Here is an 18,355-nt window from a genome sequence, read left to right as displayed (position 1 = left end):
GGGTTTGGTGTATAGAGGCAATGGGGGAACATAGCCAGTCTTGCGGCGTTGGAGCAATTCCAGCCAATCCTTCGACTGGTCTAATTTATAGAGGATATCCCCCGACGATAAGTATTTAAGAGCCCTCAAATCTGTGACAACGGGATCCCCTACTTTCTTTCCCGGTCTCAAAGATGTTAGGTTTGTATTCAATGATTCGTAATTTAAAAAAAAGTCGAAGTGGACATTTTTTATATTGTATGGCTGTTTGGGTCGAGCCATTTGCATGCGAGATAAATAATCACTTGGAGAATATATTGGTGGCTTGAAGTAATGCTCCAGCACCGAATGGACATTGTCGGCTTCCATCATAGTATGGCCCACTGAATAAGTCACGTCACAAAACGTCACTGAATAAGTTTCTGTTGACTTTTGGCACATTATTTTCAGTGCACCAAATACTGAAGACTGAAAGCATGTGTTGCTTCGATAAAAAGAACGATTCCACATATCGTCTATTTGTTTGTGATCTGCAGTAGTGACTCGGAACAACTGGCAGAAGATTAAGCCATTTTTTAATACTATCCACTGCTTTAGTATGCTTGGCAACTTTTTTACTTACAGTGTTAGGGGATACGTTATCCTCGTCATTGACAACTTGATTATGATAGCTCCACCTCCTGAAAGTGCTTTTTGTAATGCTCAACGTATTCATAAACATTTTGTGACACACCTTATATTTATCCCCGTCCTTGGTAAACAGATATACATCACGTCCTTGTGTCTTTTTCGTGCAATCTGCGCTTTCACGACGACGCTGTCTTATAGCACGTACTGCTACAAAGCCCAGGAAATAAGCTCTCTTCTCCGACCAAGTTTTCAATTTCCAAAAACTGTTGAATGTGTGCAGGCGATCCTCTTCCGTTATTTTATGACAATAAAAAGAATTTTTAAGTGCAAATTTGGGTTGTTCGTGTTCACATCTTATTCCCATAGACTTTGCTGACTTCAATTGGCTTTGCTCATATTTCCCGCAATGCTTTTTATATCCGACATACTCTTTGCCCAAGACTCTACATCTCTTATTTTTTTTAATCTTCTGAACAAGTGAATCAGAATCTAATGGTAAAGAAACATTTGTATTATCATTTTCTGGGATCCACTCTCCAGTTAATTCACACAGACTTTTGTCTCCAGAGATAACATCGTTCCGTGTGGAGCCAATGTTATTCGACAGGTTTGGAATAAATTCTCCAGTCACAGGACATAACATCATGTTGTCATACATTTGATTGACTGGTTCAAGATCTTCAACATCCATTTGATTGACTGGTTCAAGATCTCCAACATCCATAACCTCTGATACAGAACTACGTATCGTACTTAAACGTACAATCTCCCTCGTGCGGTTTCGGTACATTCTGGAACAAAATCAAAATTAAATACATAATTCAACATCTTTCCTGCTACAGTACTAGTACAGTAATAAAAATATGAACTCACATAAAAATTTTTGAACTTGTCAGCAAACAACAGTGATTTCTCTACACGTTTCTCTTATTATAGTCAAAGATATATTTATCTGTAAAAGAAGATACACAGATTGAAATATACATTACATAGTACGCACAAATATGACAACAATATAGTAAAATATAGTTAAAAGACAGACAAATACTTACAGATGCCAGTCAGATGATAATGACATGTAATGCTTAGAATAATCATGTATTTCTCTTATTTTTGAGTTAAATTTTAGTATTAAACTTTCCCTGAAACATAAAAACAAAATAACTTTAATATTTTTCCACATTGTGTCAAAATTCGAAGTTTATCACAACACTGGACTCAAATTATTGACGCTTCAAAGGGCAGCCATTTTTCATAAATCCTCGGATGACATTTTGTTACTGTTTTTAGGAAAATACGTGAAATTTATAAAATAAAACATAATAACTTACCGCTACTTTATAAACCAAATGGCCACGAACCGTCAAACAATAATATTATGTCGGATTTATTTATTTATTCACTTCAAAAACAGCTAGAGCGTGTACAAGGTAGAAAATATGCGGGAACAACTTGACAACTGTCAGTGTAATCATAGATGTAGAATATGAACAATGTGACCATAGATGCGGAAAAAAGCGCACATTTAATATGAACCATGTAAAATAAGTTCACATGGTTCTTATTGAGATGCAAAATTTTGACTGCCTGCACATGATTCGTTTTCTATCTCCATAAATATTGGTTATTAGGACATGGTTCATATTGTAGAAGGTGGAGAAAAAAAAACTAAAAAAAACTGTATATTTAGTTCATTTTCGTCAAAAACGTTACATTGTTCATATTATGTATGCACCGACGATATGGTCTTATAGAAATAGTTGTGTCTCCCTTACTTTCATAGTAATAAATATGATATAAACGGTGTTAGAAAGAGAAAACACTACGCTTTATATTAAAATCTAGAAATTAATTACCGAAGCATTAAAATGTGCCACTCTACGAAACCAACTTTGTAAATTTTTATTCGAAACAAAAAAACAGTGAGGTGACAGTAATTGTTTATAATAGGTACATTTGTCTAATAAAATATGTGTTTTTTTTCTTTGTTATCAGTAATTTTAGTTCAGTGTGTTAAACGAAAAAACGACAGGCACGCATTTTTTAAATATTTTACGTTTGATTACAAAATTTTAATATTTAACAAAATTATATGTCTATTTCTAATAGTGAAATTTGAAAGCATATTTCATCACCTTTCTAAAACAATTTTTAGCTTTCGGACATATTCAGAAATATCCCATTTATTTGGATTCAATTAAGAAGTGGAAATACACAATAAATTCTCCGACTTTCTGACAGCGTTTTAAAAAATATAAAGGTCAATATGCCAGAGGCCTGAGGGTTAAAATATTTAGAAAAAATCAATCTAGCATTAAATTATTACAAAACGATTGCGAGAAAGCGCAAATTTCTATGCAAAATGCGAGTTTCAATTGAAGCATAATATTATATAGCGATCGCTAAAAATTAAAATCGCTTTTAAAATCCGAGAATTTGAATCGGTTTCGGTAGGGAAAATAGGCATACAAACGAAATAAAGCAATAGCTGTGAAGCAAACCGTTTTGGCAAAGATGAACTCAAAAAGGTAAAAAGCCTAGCCCTGTTAAAAAATGATGTTAATAAAGTGTTGAGTTCCGAAAATGATTGACCGTGGGAAATAAATCCAACCCAATCATTACACGATTTTGATGGCAAATTATCCGAGATTATCTGAGAATTATCTCTGAAACGAGATAAACAATACAAAACTCGAGTTTCAGATAAAATAGTATGCACAATTTAACACAAATAAACGCGAAAATTATGAACTCCGGTAAAATTTGCTGATAATTGCACTATTAAATTAACTGAGGATTCTTTTATATTGCTGTTAGTCATGACACTGTGGAGAGTTTCACTATAACTCAACATAATGATAACTGAACACATTGCCAACTCAACACAATGACAATGCAACACACCTTTAAAAAGTGTTATAAAGTCGTTAAAAGCGATGAAAATAAACTAAAACATAAGCCTTACCCACGTAACCTATTTTTGTGTTTCATCACTTTTCATGACTTTTTAAAATGTGAATACAGCACAAGAGTCCCAACTCCTCCCAACCTTCTGGAGACAGTGTTACTATGGCATCCCCGATTGGGGTATGTTGTAAGGCTGAAGGTAGTGGGGAAGGTGAAGAGATGGGCAAGAGGAAGGCGGAGAAGTACCTGGCTGTTCAGATCTGGTCACCAAACATGGCTAAAGCCATTTCAAGCACGTTTCAATTCTGAATGGTAGTCTTACACCAGGGCGATACTGAGAGTATCTTCCACACTGGAAAATGTTGCAAATATACCTTATATTATTTTATATGCTTAAATTGGGAAATAACACAATTCGGTCAAATAAAATGGACGAGCACACGCCGGGATTTGAACCCGCGACCTTCGGATTTCTAGTTGAGAGCTTTACCTTTGTCGTCAGTGTCAATTTAGCACTTTTTAAAGATGTTTTGAATTGTCATTTTGATGAGTTATCCGGTCACCAAACTTGAATCATTTTTTGTGAATTTTTATCGCGAAAATGTAATGCAATTAAAGTGCCAGCTAATTTTTATGTAATATTTAATATCGATTACTGAAAACGTATCACCCCACGAGCTAGTAAATCATTGCATTATTTGTTTCAAAGGCACCAAATCGTAGATTATCCGCGCACAATAACAATCAATCGGACCGACAACAAAAAACTTTGCATAATACTCCGTTTATAACCCGATGCCAATACTCTATTTTGTATGTGAAAATCGCGAGTAATAACTTTAATTTATCTAAGTGTATACTGGCGTATGTATACGTGAAAAATCTAGTTAAAAGACAACTTAACTACAAGCTTAAATACATAAAGCTAAAAAGATAACTTAAGGCGAAGCTTAATGCCAAATCACTATTTTGATTAATCTGTATAACGAATCGGTGTACATTATGGTGCTGCCAGACGCAAAGCTCACATCAAAAGTTAATGTACAGCGCATCATCTTTTCTACCGACACACGACGCTATCAAATATTTCTTCCTATGGTAGGAGAGGGGGTCAGTTGAATTCGAGAGCGGCCGAGGAACATAATTTCATCTGTCAAAGTGACAACTTTACTTACTGACAGCTTGAGCACGTTTTCGAAATGGATGATACTTGTCGCCTATTGCTGGATCTGTTGGACAGCTCATCCTCAGATGATGATGCCGCCAACTATATAATTATAAATGCTATTTATAAACTTTTTAGATTTTAAACAATCTGCGCGTAAATAGCGCATTTTCACATAACCTCTCCGTCGAATCAGGAAATTCGCAGTTCGCACGCCGATCGACGAAAGCGACATATAATAAATTATTGTAAAATAAGCTCAAGTCAAAGTCAAAGGGCGAAAATTTGTTTACTTCAAATTCAAATATTGATTATATTTATATTTTAAATATATGTTAAGTATGTTTGCCAAATAAAGTTTTTTTTTATGTTTCTAAATTTACTAGCACACATGACGATATGAGCTAACATAATAAATAAGAAATGCATTATTAGGCTGCTTATGTCATGGCTGTCAAAGGGAACACGGAACTTAGTCGGTAGCTCCGCAATTAAAATGACCCCCTCTCCTTTTTACGGCGGAGAGGGGGACGCATAACTTTTCAAATATCGCGTCGGGAGCGGTTACGTAAAATAAATTCGGTTAGCGAAGTTCAGAACCACACTTATAGCGCGTTATCTTTTTACGTGTGTCGGGTCTGTATGGGATTGTATGGCGAGCGCTATTGTGCTTTATATTATCTGTTGATGTGAGCTTTGCGTGTGGCAGCACCAATATGAATTCCAAAAAATATGCTTTAGATAAATTGAAGGTTTTCCTATCGTTTCGCTTGAGTAGAATACAAATAAAAAATAAATTACTCAATAAAAAATATAAATGTAAACTACTAAAAAATATATTTCTTCAATATAAATGTATGAACGCATAAAGGAAACAACTTTTAAAAAATACGGTTTTATAGCTAAGATTATCTGTGACAGTTTCACTTGATTAACTTTTTTGCTTTCTTATAAAATTATTTACGAAATAAGTAAAAACCAGTTTTGTGCTTGAAATAGAACGTTTCTAGACTTCGTTTGTCAAGCGATTTTAATGCCTATTACCTACGATATAAGGTATACCAAGAATATACACATTTTTGGCTTGTAGCGTACAATTTTCCCGTCTGGATCAAAGGTTACAATATTCACGCACGAGTAGGGAATGCAATCCCGGTATACCGGGATCCCGAAATACCGGGATCCCGCAGACATTTTGCGGGACTAATCTCGGTCGAAAATTTTGCGGGATCCCGCTGGACTGGCGGGATTACAGAGAAGTGCAGCTCATACGTGTTACTCTGACACTTCTCTCGCTAATCTGGAGACAAACGCAGCAGCAGCAGAAGCACCAATGTCACTTCAAGACGAACTCGAACTTACTTTGATTAGTATGAAGAGTTCGAGATCAACAGCCCATCAACAACCTAGATCTGGCAATATGAGCAACCTTGAGGTTTTGATAAAGGAAATGAATTACTTCGAGTCCGGTGGATTAAAAGGCACATACCTTCAATTCACTTACAATGCGCTAATGACTATTGTGCCAACCAGCGTGGAAGCTGAAAGACCTTTTTCAGCCGCTGGCTACCTTGTGTCCAGTATCAGAAGCCGTTTATCAGATGACACAATTAATACTTTAACTTTTTTACGAAGCTATTCCTTAAATAATGTTTAATTAAACTTATGATGCTCGTTGTACAAGAATATTGTTTATCGTGTGAACGTTATTATTTAAATTTAAGTTTCAGTTTCAGTGCCGGCAATCCGAGCGTTTATTTTATTTTCATTTGTGTACATAGATTTCTTTTACCCACCTCACTAGACAAAGTCTGTTCCGAGGCGGATATGTTTAAATAAATAACGTTTATGTCTAACTAAAGGTATACCAATTAATAAATCATTTAAAATGTCCCAAAAGAACTCGTTTTATTATAGGTATAAATTTAAAACTCTAAAAATAAGGTTGGTAGATCGAGGTCTTTATTATACGATTGATTAGATATCTAAGTCCACTCTGCTGGATCCCGCAAATACCTGGATCCAGCGGGACTAAGATTGTTCAGTCCCGCAAATACCTGGATTGACATTTTCTTGCGGGATTGCATTCCCTACGCACAAGCTATTGAAAGAACACAAAATAAATTCTTACGTTTTCTAATTACGTTTCCAGCAATTTGTTGATCTACAAAACTCCTTTAAATATTATGAATATGCCTAAATTGTCAGACAGAAAAATTTTCATTGACGTATTATACATAAAATGGTATTTATACATAAAATTCTAAATTATGCATTTGATAATCAATAACTGCTTGCATTGATAAACTTTCGATTCCACTACGTAATACTAAAAGTCGGGTTTTATTTCAGTGCAGAAATTCTGGGACTAACCACCATATTATGTATTCCTCATTGCATGGAATACTAATGGATGGAAATAATTATTGCTATATGTCGGGGGGCATCTAAACAAATACAAAAGATTGTTACCGAGGCAATTCGGTTATGTATAATACTGCATATTTTTTGTTCCTATTCACGCGGCCGAAATATCATTTAATACAAAGTGTTAAGGGACGTACTTTACTTCCTTTAACGAGTGATTCCTGACATTATTTGGGGTTAAAAATGTCAATGATATTTTGTTCTACGGTGACTTCTTTCACCGGAGATCAAAATTTCATTTACATTTCTTACACCAAATAATATCAGGAATCACTGGTTAAAGTAACACCCTGAATAAATAGAAGATGATGATTTGTCGTTTGTTAGTTTTATTAAAATGCACACGGTGTTTTTATTTCGGCGATCAACGAGCTATGGTAATGGTACCCTCATTTATATCTGGCCGAATTCTAAAACTCAGTTTTTTTTTAATATTTGCTCTATTGCTATTTGACTCCGACCACATTATTAAATTTCAACGTAATGTAGGTAACTGTAATTGTTGATGCACACACCCAGGCGTAGTGTGTTCAATTCCTCGGCTGGCTAAGTCCTCCATCACAACACAAGCAACATTTTCCGCTTACTGTGGTGGTAGTAGGAGATTTTCAAATATTGTCAGGTTATTCGTAACCCGGGAATGTTCGTCTTTCTTTTAAAAAAAATAAATAATAATAATTCCCTAGCGATTCCGTTCAACTACTCATGATAAAGTCAAAATGCTATAATGATATAATGAAACACCCCAATATTATAAAACTTCCTTCTTCTTCTGGCGCTAGTAAAATTAGAAAGAGTATTTATCGATGTATGTTTAAATGTAAGAATGTTAGTTGTAAGTTTCTACATATGTAAATATATATTTCATTAAAACAGTAGTTATAGGCCTTAGTTTTAATTCACTAGATATAAGTCTTTTATGTGAGTCACTAGTTTTTATGAATCCCAGCTGTATTTATTATTTAATGAATATATTTGTACAGGTCCCTTGGGGTGATTTTTCACGAAAACGGCGCTATATAAATTGGCCAAATAGTATTACTATTAGGTACCTCTAGTCCACTCGAGTAACGAAAGAAAGTATTTATTTTATTATTAGTATATTTTTTAATTTCACATAATATCATTGATTGAATAATCGTAATCACTAAAGTAACAATTAATTCATCACTAATCGACATTACAACTTTCAAAAATCTACTATTTGATTATGTACAGCAGTGGGTAGAATGATTGACAAAAAATTAAGATGCCGCGCAGTTTAAATTTGTAGGTGTACCCCGTTTGTTAATTATTTACAATCTATCTTACTCATAATAGATAAAACGGGGGGATAAGAACGGGTTGGTAGAAAACGTTACTAATAATCACGCGCATGCGTATTGCGAATACCAGCCGTAATACGCCCAGGAATAGGAACGAATTACGATCGTGGTAAGGAGATGACGGAATTGGCGGAATGCTAAAAAAACGGCCATTTTCGCATTTCCGGTTTAGTTGCTAACTTCATAATGACATCTTCAGATGACATTTGAGTCGTGTAATTTCTATACCCGCTAAATCAACTTTCATTGATTTGGAGAAAACCGCAAAAAACTGTCACATCTCTAGCGTACATAAGTAATTGCATTACAATTTTTTATATAATGAATTGGAGTAATAAATTTTCAAAAAGCATTTATTTTTCTATACATGTCTAGCAATAATTAAGTAATTTCGATAAATAAAATGGATAAAGCGGATTTTGATACTCACTTCGTGATATAGAGGCTTTTGAAAGTCAACTGAGCCGATATGGCGGGTTTAGAAACACACGCGTAGATCATTTTGACACACGAGCGTGGCGTCAGAGCGGCGGCCATATTGTATTTTGGCAAAATAACTGCTTGTGATTGGTTGAATCCGATATAGCGCGTTTTGATAGTAACTTTCTGTATGATATAGCGGATTTGGTTTCTCACTCGCAGTTTTAACATGTTTTTTGGTCGTGATAAGGAGGGTTTTGAAACTCAATTTTAGGCTCCTCTTGTTGCTCGCAAAAATGTGAACAAGATGTCATACTCAGATCATTTTGTCAAAAAATCGGATATAGCGGTAAGTATAGAAATTATAGGATTCATTTCTAATGTCATTGACTAGGTCTGTTATGAATTGCACCAACATCCGGCCAATTCGATTATGAGTTCCGTATTTGTTTTGGTAAATCTAAATTTTCGATTTCAAATATTCCTCTGATGGTGCTGCAAATGGGTATTACTCATAGACATATGAATATTAGTAGACCTGCCCTAAGTGATTAAAAGCGTATTATCCCCACTCCCCATACCGGTTCCATTGGAGCCGGCTGTGCTCGCGTATGGCCTCAAGTGAAATTTGAAAACGTGACGTCATCATTCTTGTGCGAACTATGGTCGAGGCATCATCGGTTCATTTTACGAAATAACACGGCAAAATGTTGACTTGTACTATGAAAACTTGTAAAAATAGATGTGAAAAAGAGAATAAACCCAATTGTCGTATTACATTCCATATATAAGCATTATTTTACTTTATTTTAAGCATATTCACATCGTATAATATAGATCAGTTTTAGAAACATATACTATCACACCGAGAAACGTCTGGACGCGAAACACAAAGCTGGTTGGTTGCTGGGAAGTAAATTATGAACATTTATAAAAGTGTCTTAACCAAATACTTAAACGAAATATTCGACTCTGAAAATAGAACCGATTTTTTTTGCCGAATTTGGACTTCGCAAATTTGTTCATAACGTGGTGAGTAATTTGCGCTCCCATGTAAAAATGTCTATTCATTCAAAAGCAGATTTTACCTTTAAGAAGTAAATGGTGATATTATAATGCGAGATGCCTATTTACTGTCAGATTGATTTATTGACGAATCACAGTCAGCCTTACTCCCTTCGTTCTTCAACAGTTGATTTTACCCCTCGCCATTATCTTCTCGTCTATTAATTCCTATGTCTGTGGTATTACTGCTTTTTTACATTTTAACTGTGCGACCCATCGATTTTTGTCAAATCAACTAGATTGTTAACAAAGTCCACCATCTCAGACTTACTTTCGTAAAACGTCGGGCGGTTTAAAAATCTGTCAACCAGTAATACTGCCGTATTGCGGCAGGTATACGCAGTACGTGATTATGAGTAACGTTTTCTACTAACCCCGCATTATATATTACGATCAAGACGAAACATATTTAAAAAAATGCAAATAAGGTATGACAAATGGATTTTATTCAGAAAGAGATGCGACCCTCGCACGGAACAGGGACGCCGCACTGAGCACTGGGTCGATTATCCCCGAATAAAATAATATATATCTAACAAAATAATAATAACGACCGAACAATTTGGATACGAGACAATAATGGTACGTCTGCCCGGGCGGCCATTTGATGGAAATATTCGGCCACGGAATTATTGTAATTAGGGTCCGCCGGGCCAGGCCAATGGCGCCACGGAAAAACATATTTGAATATTCGAAAAACGAATTTGAATATTCGAAAATCTAAATTTCAAAGAAAACGGCGATTGTGCGTCTCGAGTTCGGAGGAATTTTTAAATTGATGCAGAGGAGTTTAAAAATAAGCGATCGAATCAACATTTTCACTAGCCTCTAAATTCTACAACGTAGACTAGAAGCTGTTTCTTTTATAGTCTAAACATTACGTATTGACATATGAATATGATATATATTATGTAATAAGTTTCTGTGCATTTTTTCATGAACACGTGTTCGGACATCGTGGTAATACACTTGCAATTTAATAAAAGTTTATCAGGAAACCTGTTAATTCATCCGTTAAGGCCTGAAATCCCGATTACCAAAATTTGAAGAGATTCTTAATAAATTAGCAATACTTAGGACGGGTTGTTTCGGAGAACTTGAACAATTCTTCAAATTTCAAAGTTAATTTTCAAGTTCTGTGAAAGATATTTTTAAGTTCTGTTTTTATTTCAGTTCTGTCAAGCAACTAGCCTATAATGATAAAATAACAGGATTTGAATAGGACTTTCACAGAACCCGTAAATGAACGTTGAAATTTGATGAATTGTTCAAATTCTCCGAAACAACCCGTCCGCAGTTTTCACCATGTACGCACAAATTATTTAAATAACCCAAACAACTACCTAATAACCTATTTTGTGCAGGTTTTCCATCTCCCCCGACGCAAACAAATTTTCTTGTACTGATTAAGTTGAAACAAAGTATTATTTCAACAATTTATGTGCATTTAAAAAAAGTCAGAGTACGGGAATTTTACCAGATTTTTACTAAATATGAATTTAGGTGTACGTTTTTCACTCTCCCCAAAGTAAATAAATGATTGATTCTTGTACCTACAAATTAAGTTGAAATCATGTGATATCTCAATAATTTTGGGCGTATTTTAGGTGGAAATTTTACCATATATAATTTCAATTAAAGTAGACATTGAAGCTTTTTATTCGAAGTTTATTACAAAAAAAAACATTTAAAACATATATCGATGTTCAGTAGTTTTTCATTGAACTGCGCGCGATCCACTCGCTGGTCGAACAATCGGTTTGAATCAAAGATATTAATTAGTTCTAATATCTTTGGTTTGAATTGTCGACAAAAACTCGCGAACTGATTCGTCATTGGGCATCACTGACGAACCTCGAAATGACAATTTTCCATATTTTAATCTGAAATATCCAGGTTAACGCAACTATCTCCAGGTCAACGCAACTATTTCCAGGTCAATGCAACTATTTCCAGGTCAATGCAACTATTTCCAGATCAATGCAACTATTTCCAGGTCAACGAAACTATTTCCAGGTCAATGCAACTTTTTCCCTGTAAACGCAAATATTTTCACCTATAAACGTGGTTTAAATCAGGATATATGGGAGATTAGAAAAGTCACCCATTAAACTGTAAAAAAAATAAAGCAAGACGCCACATTATCGATTTTTTAATTGTTCAATCAGAGTGTTGAAATTCAGGTGAACGAGACGTGAAAAAATGTTTGATTATTGGGTAACCGACATTTTGATCAAAAGATCGTATGCAAATGGTCGTATGTAAAAATATCGTAAGTGGTTGTAGATTACCGTTTTATCGTATTATTTGCCTACGATCATCTTACCTATGGTAACCGACGTTTTGATCGTAAGCAAAAAGATTGTATGTGAAAAGATCGTAATAATCGTTTGGTGGCAAAAAGAACGTAAGAACAAATAGTAAAATATATGTTTTTTTAGTATTTCTACACCAATTAAGAGAACTAGCTCTTGAGTTGGTGAAAATACAGGATTTTCCAATAAGAGGTGTTATTTTGAATAGCCCGCTATTTCGGTAGATGTTACTTTCCACCTCGGTGGCTTCGTCAACAAGCAAAATTGTCGCATCTGGGGCTCGGAAAACCCAAGAGTTATTGTTGAAAAGCCTCTCTATCCTCAACGTGTGACTGTTTGGTGCGGTTTATGGTCCGGCGGAGTCATTGGACCTTACTTTTTCGAAAATGAGGCTGGAGCAACAGTTACGGTGAATGGATTGCGCTATCGAGAGATGATTAATGATTTTTTATGGCCGGAATTGGATGGAATTGATCTGGACAACGTTTACTTTCAACAAGACGGCGCTACGTGCCACACAAGCAACGAAACCATTGATCTTTTACGATTCAATATCAAAATAACACCTCTTATTGGAAAAACCTGTATAAGGGCATTTGATCGTATTATTTGCTTATTATTTGATTACGATAATTTTGCTTACGATCTTTTAAGAGACACGATCATTTTGTATACGATTATTTTACCTGTAACCGATTATTGTTATTTCAATGTTGTATTGAATAAAATAAATTAATTGCATGATTAGAAAGCTTGACTAATGTTTTCCGTCGCGCGCCCCTGGAGTAGCCGATAAGTGAAGCGTCCAAGGGGCAGTAAACAGGTCCACATAAACACAAACAGCCGCGTCCATCCAGCCTCCATTTCATCTTATCATTCGGCATCATTGTCATTATCGGCGGTCACTCACCATCACCAGTCATTACATCGATACCTTCATTCAATCGAACTATCCAACTGCGCGACCTATTACTAAGGACATCTCACTCCCTCGCCCATAACTCGTATTAGGGGAGGTGAGAAGGGGCGAAGAAAAAATCGAGAGTTGATTGTGGAATTATTATTGATGTGAACATCGTTATTTTTTTAATATTATAATGATGTTGTGAGATGATTCGAGGATCGATAAAAAGTTAATGCACTTCGGACATTTTATTGTTTTCTACAAGATGTTTTTTTTTGTGGCAGGTTTGTTTCTAGGTGGATTTTTTAGAGATCGCGTTAGGATCGTTGAGAGAACAGCGGTGAAAATAATAGGGAATCGACTTTGAATTTTTAGCATAAATAAATTGATGTTTAGAATTTATAGTGAAATACTCGAAGGTGAATTCGTCAGTTGGGTTGCTAACTTCGAGGGAATTTGTGTTATATTGAACTTTATGTAAACCGGGCAAAGATGTCAAATATTAACTCCTCAGGCTTATTTGTTTGGTTTTGGGAACAAACTATTACCCGTAGAGTGAATTTGTTCGCATTTCGGAACAGCTCATATGGTCTCATAGAAAGAAAAGAAAAGTTAGAAAGAAAAAAAAACACCAAGATTTATATTTGAATACAGAAAAAAGTTAACCACAGAACAATTCAAATATACACCTCTATGAAAACAAAGGTTCCGACCGCAATTTGAGAAAAATTTATGAAAAGTTGTGAATTTTTTTACTAATTATTTTTATATGAAACGATTAAAAAGTGAAGTGGTAGTAATGTTTATAATACATTTATCGAATAAAATATGTGTTATTTTTTCGTTTATCAATAATTTTAGATCCGTGTTTAGACGAAAAAATGTAAGGTGAGCTATTTTTTTAATTTTTCATGTTTGACTTTAAAAAAGTTAATAGTGAAAGATTGTTTCATCGCCTTTCAAAAACGGTTTTTAGTTTTCGAATACGTTCACAAATATACGACTTATTTCGATGTTATTGTGAAGCGGGCATACGCAGGAATTATCTAACTTTCTGACAGCACCTTTAACCACTCGAGCATTTTTTGCAATAAGTTTGCAATATGTTTTGAGCGATCGCTTGCCATAATGTGCCAATTTATATAACCTAAAAATATGGAACAAACAGTGAAATCTAGGTGGATTCATTGGCTTTAAACCACAGTAAGCAGTGTTCTGTGTTTCCATATTAATTAAATAATATGGTAAATGTACCGGAATGAGACCTGAAGGGTTAAAAGAACTTTGAATCTCTAACTGAATTAGTGTTAGGTTAGGTTAGGTTAGATTACACTGCCCACACGGTTAAACTACCAAAGCTTGTGGTAATGATAATAGGAATCATAAATCGAATATATTCAGTACTAACAAAAAACATCGGGTAAAGTTGCGTGGTACAGGGTGTCCGGGGTAAAGTGCGCTAACTTGGGGAGGGGATTCCACATGATGGTAGAAGTAAAAAAGAGAAATAACTTTTTTCGAAATGTGTAAAAAAAGTATTGGGAAAAAATAAAGGAAAAATAAAGTCCTTCGCCCACCCTTTAAAACAGAAATTTGACCAAATTCTGCACACTTCGTCTTCAAAATGAGAGGAAAATTATTCGTTTTTAACTACGATTTCGAAAAACGCAAAACCCGGGCAACACCAGCTACTATTAAATACAGAAATAGATATACATATATTATCTCCCCTCCTCTGCCGGTTCAATACCACACTGTTATAAGGGTTGTTATCAGAAATCCGCTGGGGACCGCAACCTCAGGCAACTTCATTTTAAAACGACTTTCAGAAGAACTCACCTGGTGATGTTGTTATCCTTCAGGTATTTGCTTCTCTCATCAGGCTCCATGTCAGCGATCTTGTTCTCGAAGATTCCAGAGAAAGGAATGAGCAGAGATCCGGGGTCGTTTTTGTCCACCCACTCCTTGAGCTTGGGCAGCCTGAGGAGCAAACATACGCATTAGAATTATATATCACTTTTTCTCCTTCCTTTCATTAAAAAAACCCTCCACACAGCATCCCCAAAGATGACATAGGCCCTGAGGGATATTATTTTCCAAAGGGTTTATGTCATCTTTGGGGATTAATGTAAAAAAAAGTTGATCCACGAACATTTGATCCCTCGGACACTTGATCCCCGGACACTTGATCCCTCGGACACTTGATCCCTCGGACACTTGATCCCTCGGACACTTGATCCCTCGGACACTTGATCCCTCGGACACTTGATCCCTCGGACACTTGATCCCTCGGACACTTGATCCCCCGGAGGATTATTTCTGGTGTGCTTCCTCCCTGATAATGTACCTTAATATAGTGTAGAGAATATACGGCCGTACAACAAAAAATATATTTAGTAGTAGATATACTTGTACCTGAAAGCATCTTGAGTTTTTTTTTTTTTTTTTTATATTTACTCCACACAGGAGGCCCTGAAGAAAATAAAATGAAAATAAAATTAGTGGAAATTCTAAAGCAATATTCTAATTCTAATTCTAATTCTCAAGACACGACATACTTGTAGGTAAGATGGCTTAGGGCTCCCTACATATAATATAACTAAGTATCCGCGAAGCGGTATTTACATATGATATACCGTTGGATATGAATATATGACTATAAGTGCAAAATAATATTTATTTGTGCAGTCAGCTTGGGGGAAATACGATAAAAGCCTTTGGGGGATCAAGTGCGCAAGGGATAAACCGTCAGGGGATCAAGCGTCATGGAATCCTGACCAACATTGTAACAATTTTTTCGTATTTACACATTAGGACCCAGAGTAAAACGGTGGCCGGATAACTCATCAAGATAACAATTCAACACACCTTTTAAAAGTAATATAAAGTTATGAAAAGTGATAAAAGAAAAACAAGGTTAAATAGGTTGCGTAGGTAAGGTTTGCAGGATAGTTTTTTTCATCGCTCAAGGAATTGAGTAAAACACGGGTATCTATTCTTTCGCATGTTTCGAAGCCGCCATGCTTCTTATTTCTCGATTTTAAAATAAAATAATAAAACCATATTGTACCATTTATTCTTTTTCCTAATGTAATCCTTCTCCGAGAGATTCACCAGATACATGGCAGGCTTCGATGTCAGGAACAGATTTTTATTCATAGCTTCAATCTGCAAGAAATAATAATTAGTCGATTAAAGTAAAATACTGACGAAATATCGACAAGTAAAGTATTAATTAAAGAGTAAATAAAGAGTATGGTCTTACCTCAGATGCGCTCCAGTCACCAAACCTTATGTGTTTCTTCTCTTCGACCAAAAGGGCCTTGATTCTGTGAAGGGCATCCTAAGAAATAAAGAAAAAACGAATAAGTAAAACTTACATAATTTATAATATATATGAACTTTTTCCCTGGAGGCCTATCATGACATGACATTACTAACTAACTAACTTTCGCTCTACATGCCCAAACCATCTAAGCGTCCCTTTCTTAATCTTACTCATTACGCTTACATCAGCCTTGCACTCTTAGCGGATCTCCACATTCCTCACACGATCAAACATGGTTTTACCACACATACGCCTCAGGGATCTCATTATTTATCTCATGACACTACCATATCGGTAAATAAGCAATATTGGTAGGATACGTCCCTGTGATTTTAAGGATCTAATGAGCGTTGAGCCAAAAGCAGCCTTGGGCGTCCCCAAAGATATTAGAAGAGCGAGATGTGCTATGCGCAGTTCGTACTGAGTGGAATTGTTTTGCCGAGTGTCGCCGGTTTTGTTCACCAATACTACTGCACACCTTCGCTTGCGCTAAGGTATCCGCACTAATACATAGAACAGATTTCTGTGCGTACACGTCCCGATACCGTTCAAAGTACCCTAATTAGGTAGTACTCCGGCTACGGTCCGGCGGCCAACATAGCATATCTCGTTCTTCTAATATCTTTGGGCGTCCCCGACTTCTTCCACCATTTAAACATCTCTAAACACTAATAACAACAAACTTATCCTTAGGAGATAGACATATACCATCGCGCCCAAAGATATTAGAAGAACGAGATATGCTATGTTGGCCGCCGGACCGTAGCCGGAGTACTAACTAATTAGGGTACTTTGAACGGTATCGGGACGTGTACGCACAGAAATCTGTTCTATGTATTAGTGCGGATACCTTAGCGATACCTTAGCGTAAGCGAAGGTGTGCAGTAGTATTGGTGAACAAAACCGGCGACACTCGGCAAAACAATTCCACTCAGTACGAACTGCGCATAGCACATCTCGTTCTTCTAATATCTTTGATCGCGCCTTTTTAAGATGTACAATTCTGTAGTACATTATTTTTATTGTATCTCGTAAGGTTTTGACAGCGTTAGCATTGTAGTGCTAAATATATTTTTACGGCCTGATTATAAAACATCGACTTTTTTCTACTTTCTATAAATATAATATGCATGTATTATATATGTAAACCTTCCGGAAGAAAATATCTAAATGATAGTGAAAACCCTATCAACCCCCGTTGCATAGTTTAGAAGAACTAAGCGCACAAACAGACAGACGTAACTTTGCTTTCTACTATTTAGAGATAAACACGACCACGAGCCACGAATGATGGGAAAAGAACGAAGCAACCGCAAACGGCGCGAAAAGCCGCTTTACACGATGCTATTCTTCATCCAGTTTCCATATGGGTCGTCATGTCATGTGAATTCGGGATGTAAAAAAAAGACACGTTCTATTTTGGTACCGATTTTCGTACATTATTATAAAGGTATGAAAAAAATAATTGTGTAAAACCGCCATAAAAGTATAGCAGTCGATGTCAACTTAAAATGTAACTATCGTGCTGGCTCATGTCGACTTATCATGTTGACGTTGCTTCCATGCTAGGTCCCCAGGATGTTTGATAATATTAAGGACTGAGGACTCACATATTCGGGCTTGAGTTTCTTGTCGTTGCCGCGGCCGGCCACCTTCTCGAGCTGCGCGATGCAGGTGGTCAGGAACTCCTCGTCCTTCAGCCGCAATTCCTCGCCGATCACCTCCAGGTCCTTGATGGGGTTCACCTCACCCTCGATGTGGATCACGTCCTCATCGTCGAAAGCACCTGATGGCAGGACAAACATCATAAATGAGGATCTTCTGTCCTTTAGTTTGCTTTTATCTTATTTTTGATATTCATATAGTGTTGAAATTGTTCCAATAATTAAG

The 18,355-nt window shown here is 35.9% G+C and overlaps 1 protein-coding gene and 1 long non-coding RNA gene across 2 annotated transcripts in view; both read right to left on the bottom strand.

Moving 5' to 3' along the window:
* LOC149421403 (obg-like ATPase 1) overlaps window positions 1–18,355 on the bottom strand; it is a 69,063-nt gene that overhangs the window by 9,380 nt on the left and 41,328 nt on the right. The window contains exons 5-8 of the mRNA XM_089634745.1: window positions 18,076–18,251; window positions 16,403–16,480; window positions 16,208–16,305; window positions 14,977–15,117 (exon numbers count right to left, since the gene is read on the bottom strand). Coding sequence (XP_089490871.1) covers window positions 14,977–15,117; window positions 16,208–16,305; window positions 16,403–16,480; window positions 18,076–18,251 — 493 coding nt within the window. The remainder of the gene's footprint in view (window positions 1–14,976; window positions 15,118–16,207; window positions 16,306–16,402; window positions 16,481–18,075; window positions 18,252–18,355) is intronic.
* On the bottom strand, window positions 394–2,339 carry LOC149421406 (uncharacterized). Its single transcript, XR_016302499.1, has 3 exons — window positions 1,662–2,339; window positions 1,483–1,561; window positions 394–1,400 (listed from the first exon to the last, which is right to left on the bottom strand). It is a non-coding gene; the product is annotated as an uncharacterized LOC149421406 (long non-coding RNA).

This window comes from Hesperophylax consimilis, chromosome 8, assembly GCF_061612785.1.
Source record: "Hesperophylax consimilis isolate HC1 chromosome 8, BYU_Hcon_1.0, whole genome shotgun sequence".
In the NCBI taxonomy this organism is placed as follows: Eukaryota; Metazoa; Arthropoda; class Insecta; order Trichoptera; family Limnephilidae; genus Hesperophylax; species Hesperophylax consimilis.
Note: the sequence above shows the minus strand (reverse complement) of the source record. Positions and strands in the feature narration are given on the sequence as shown.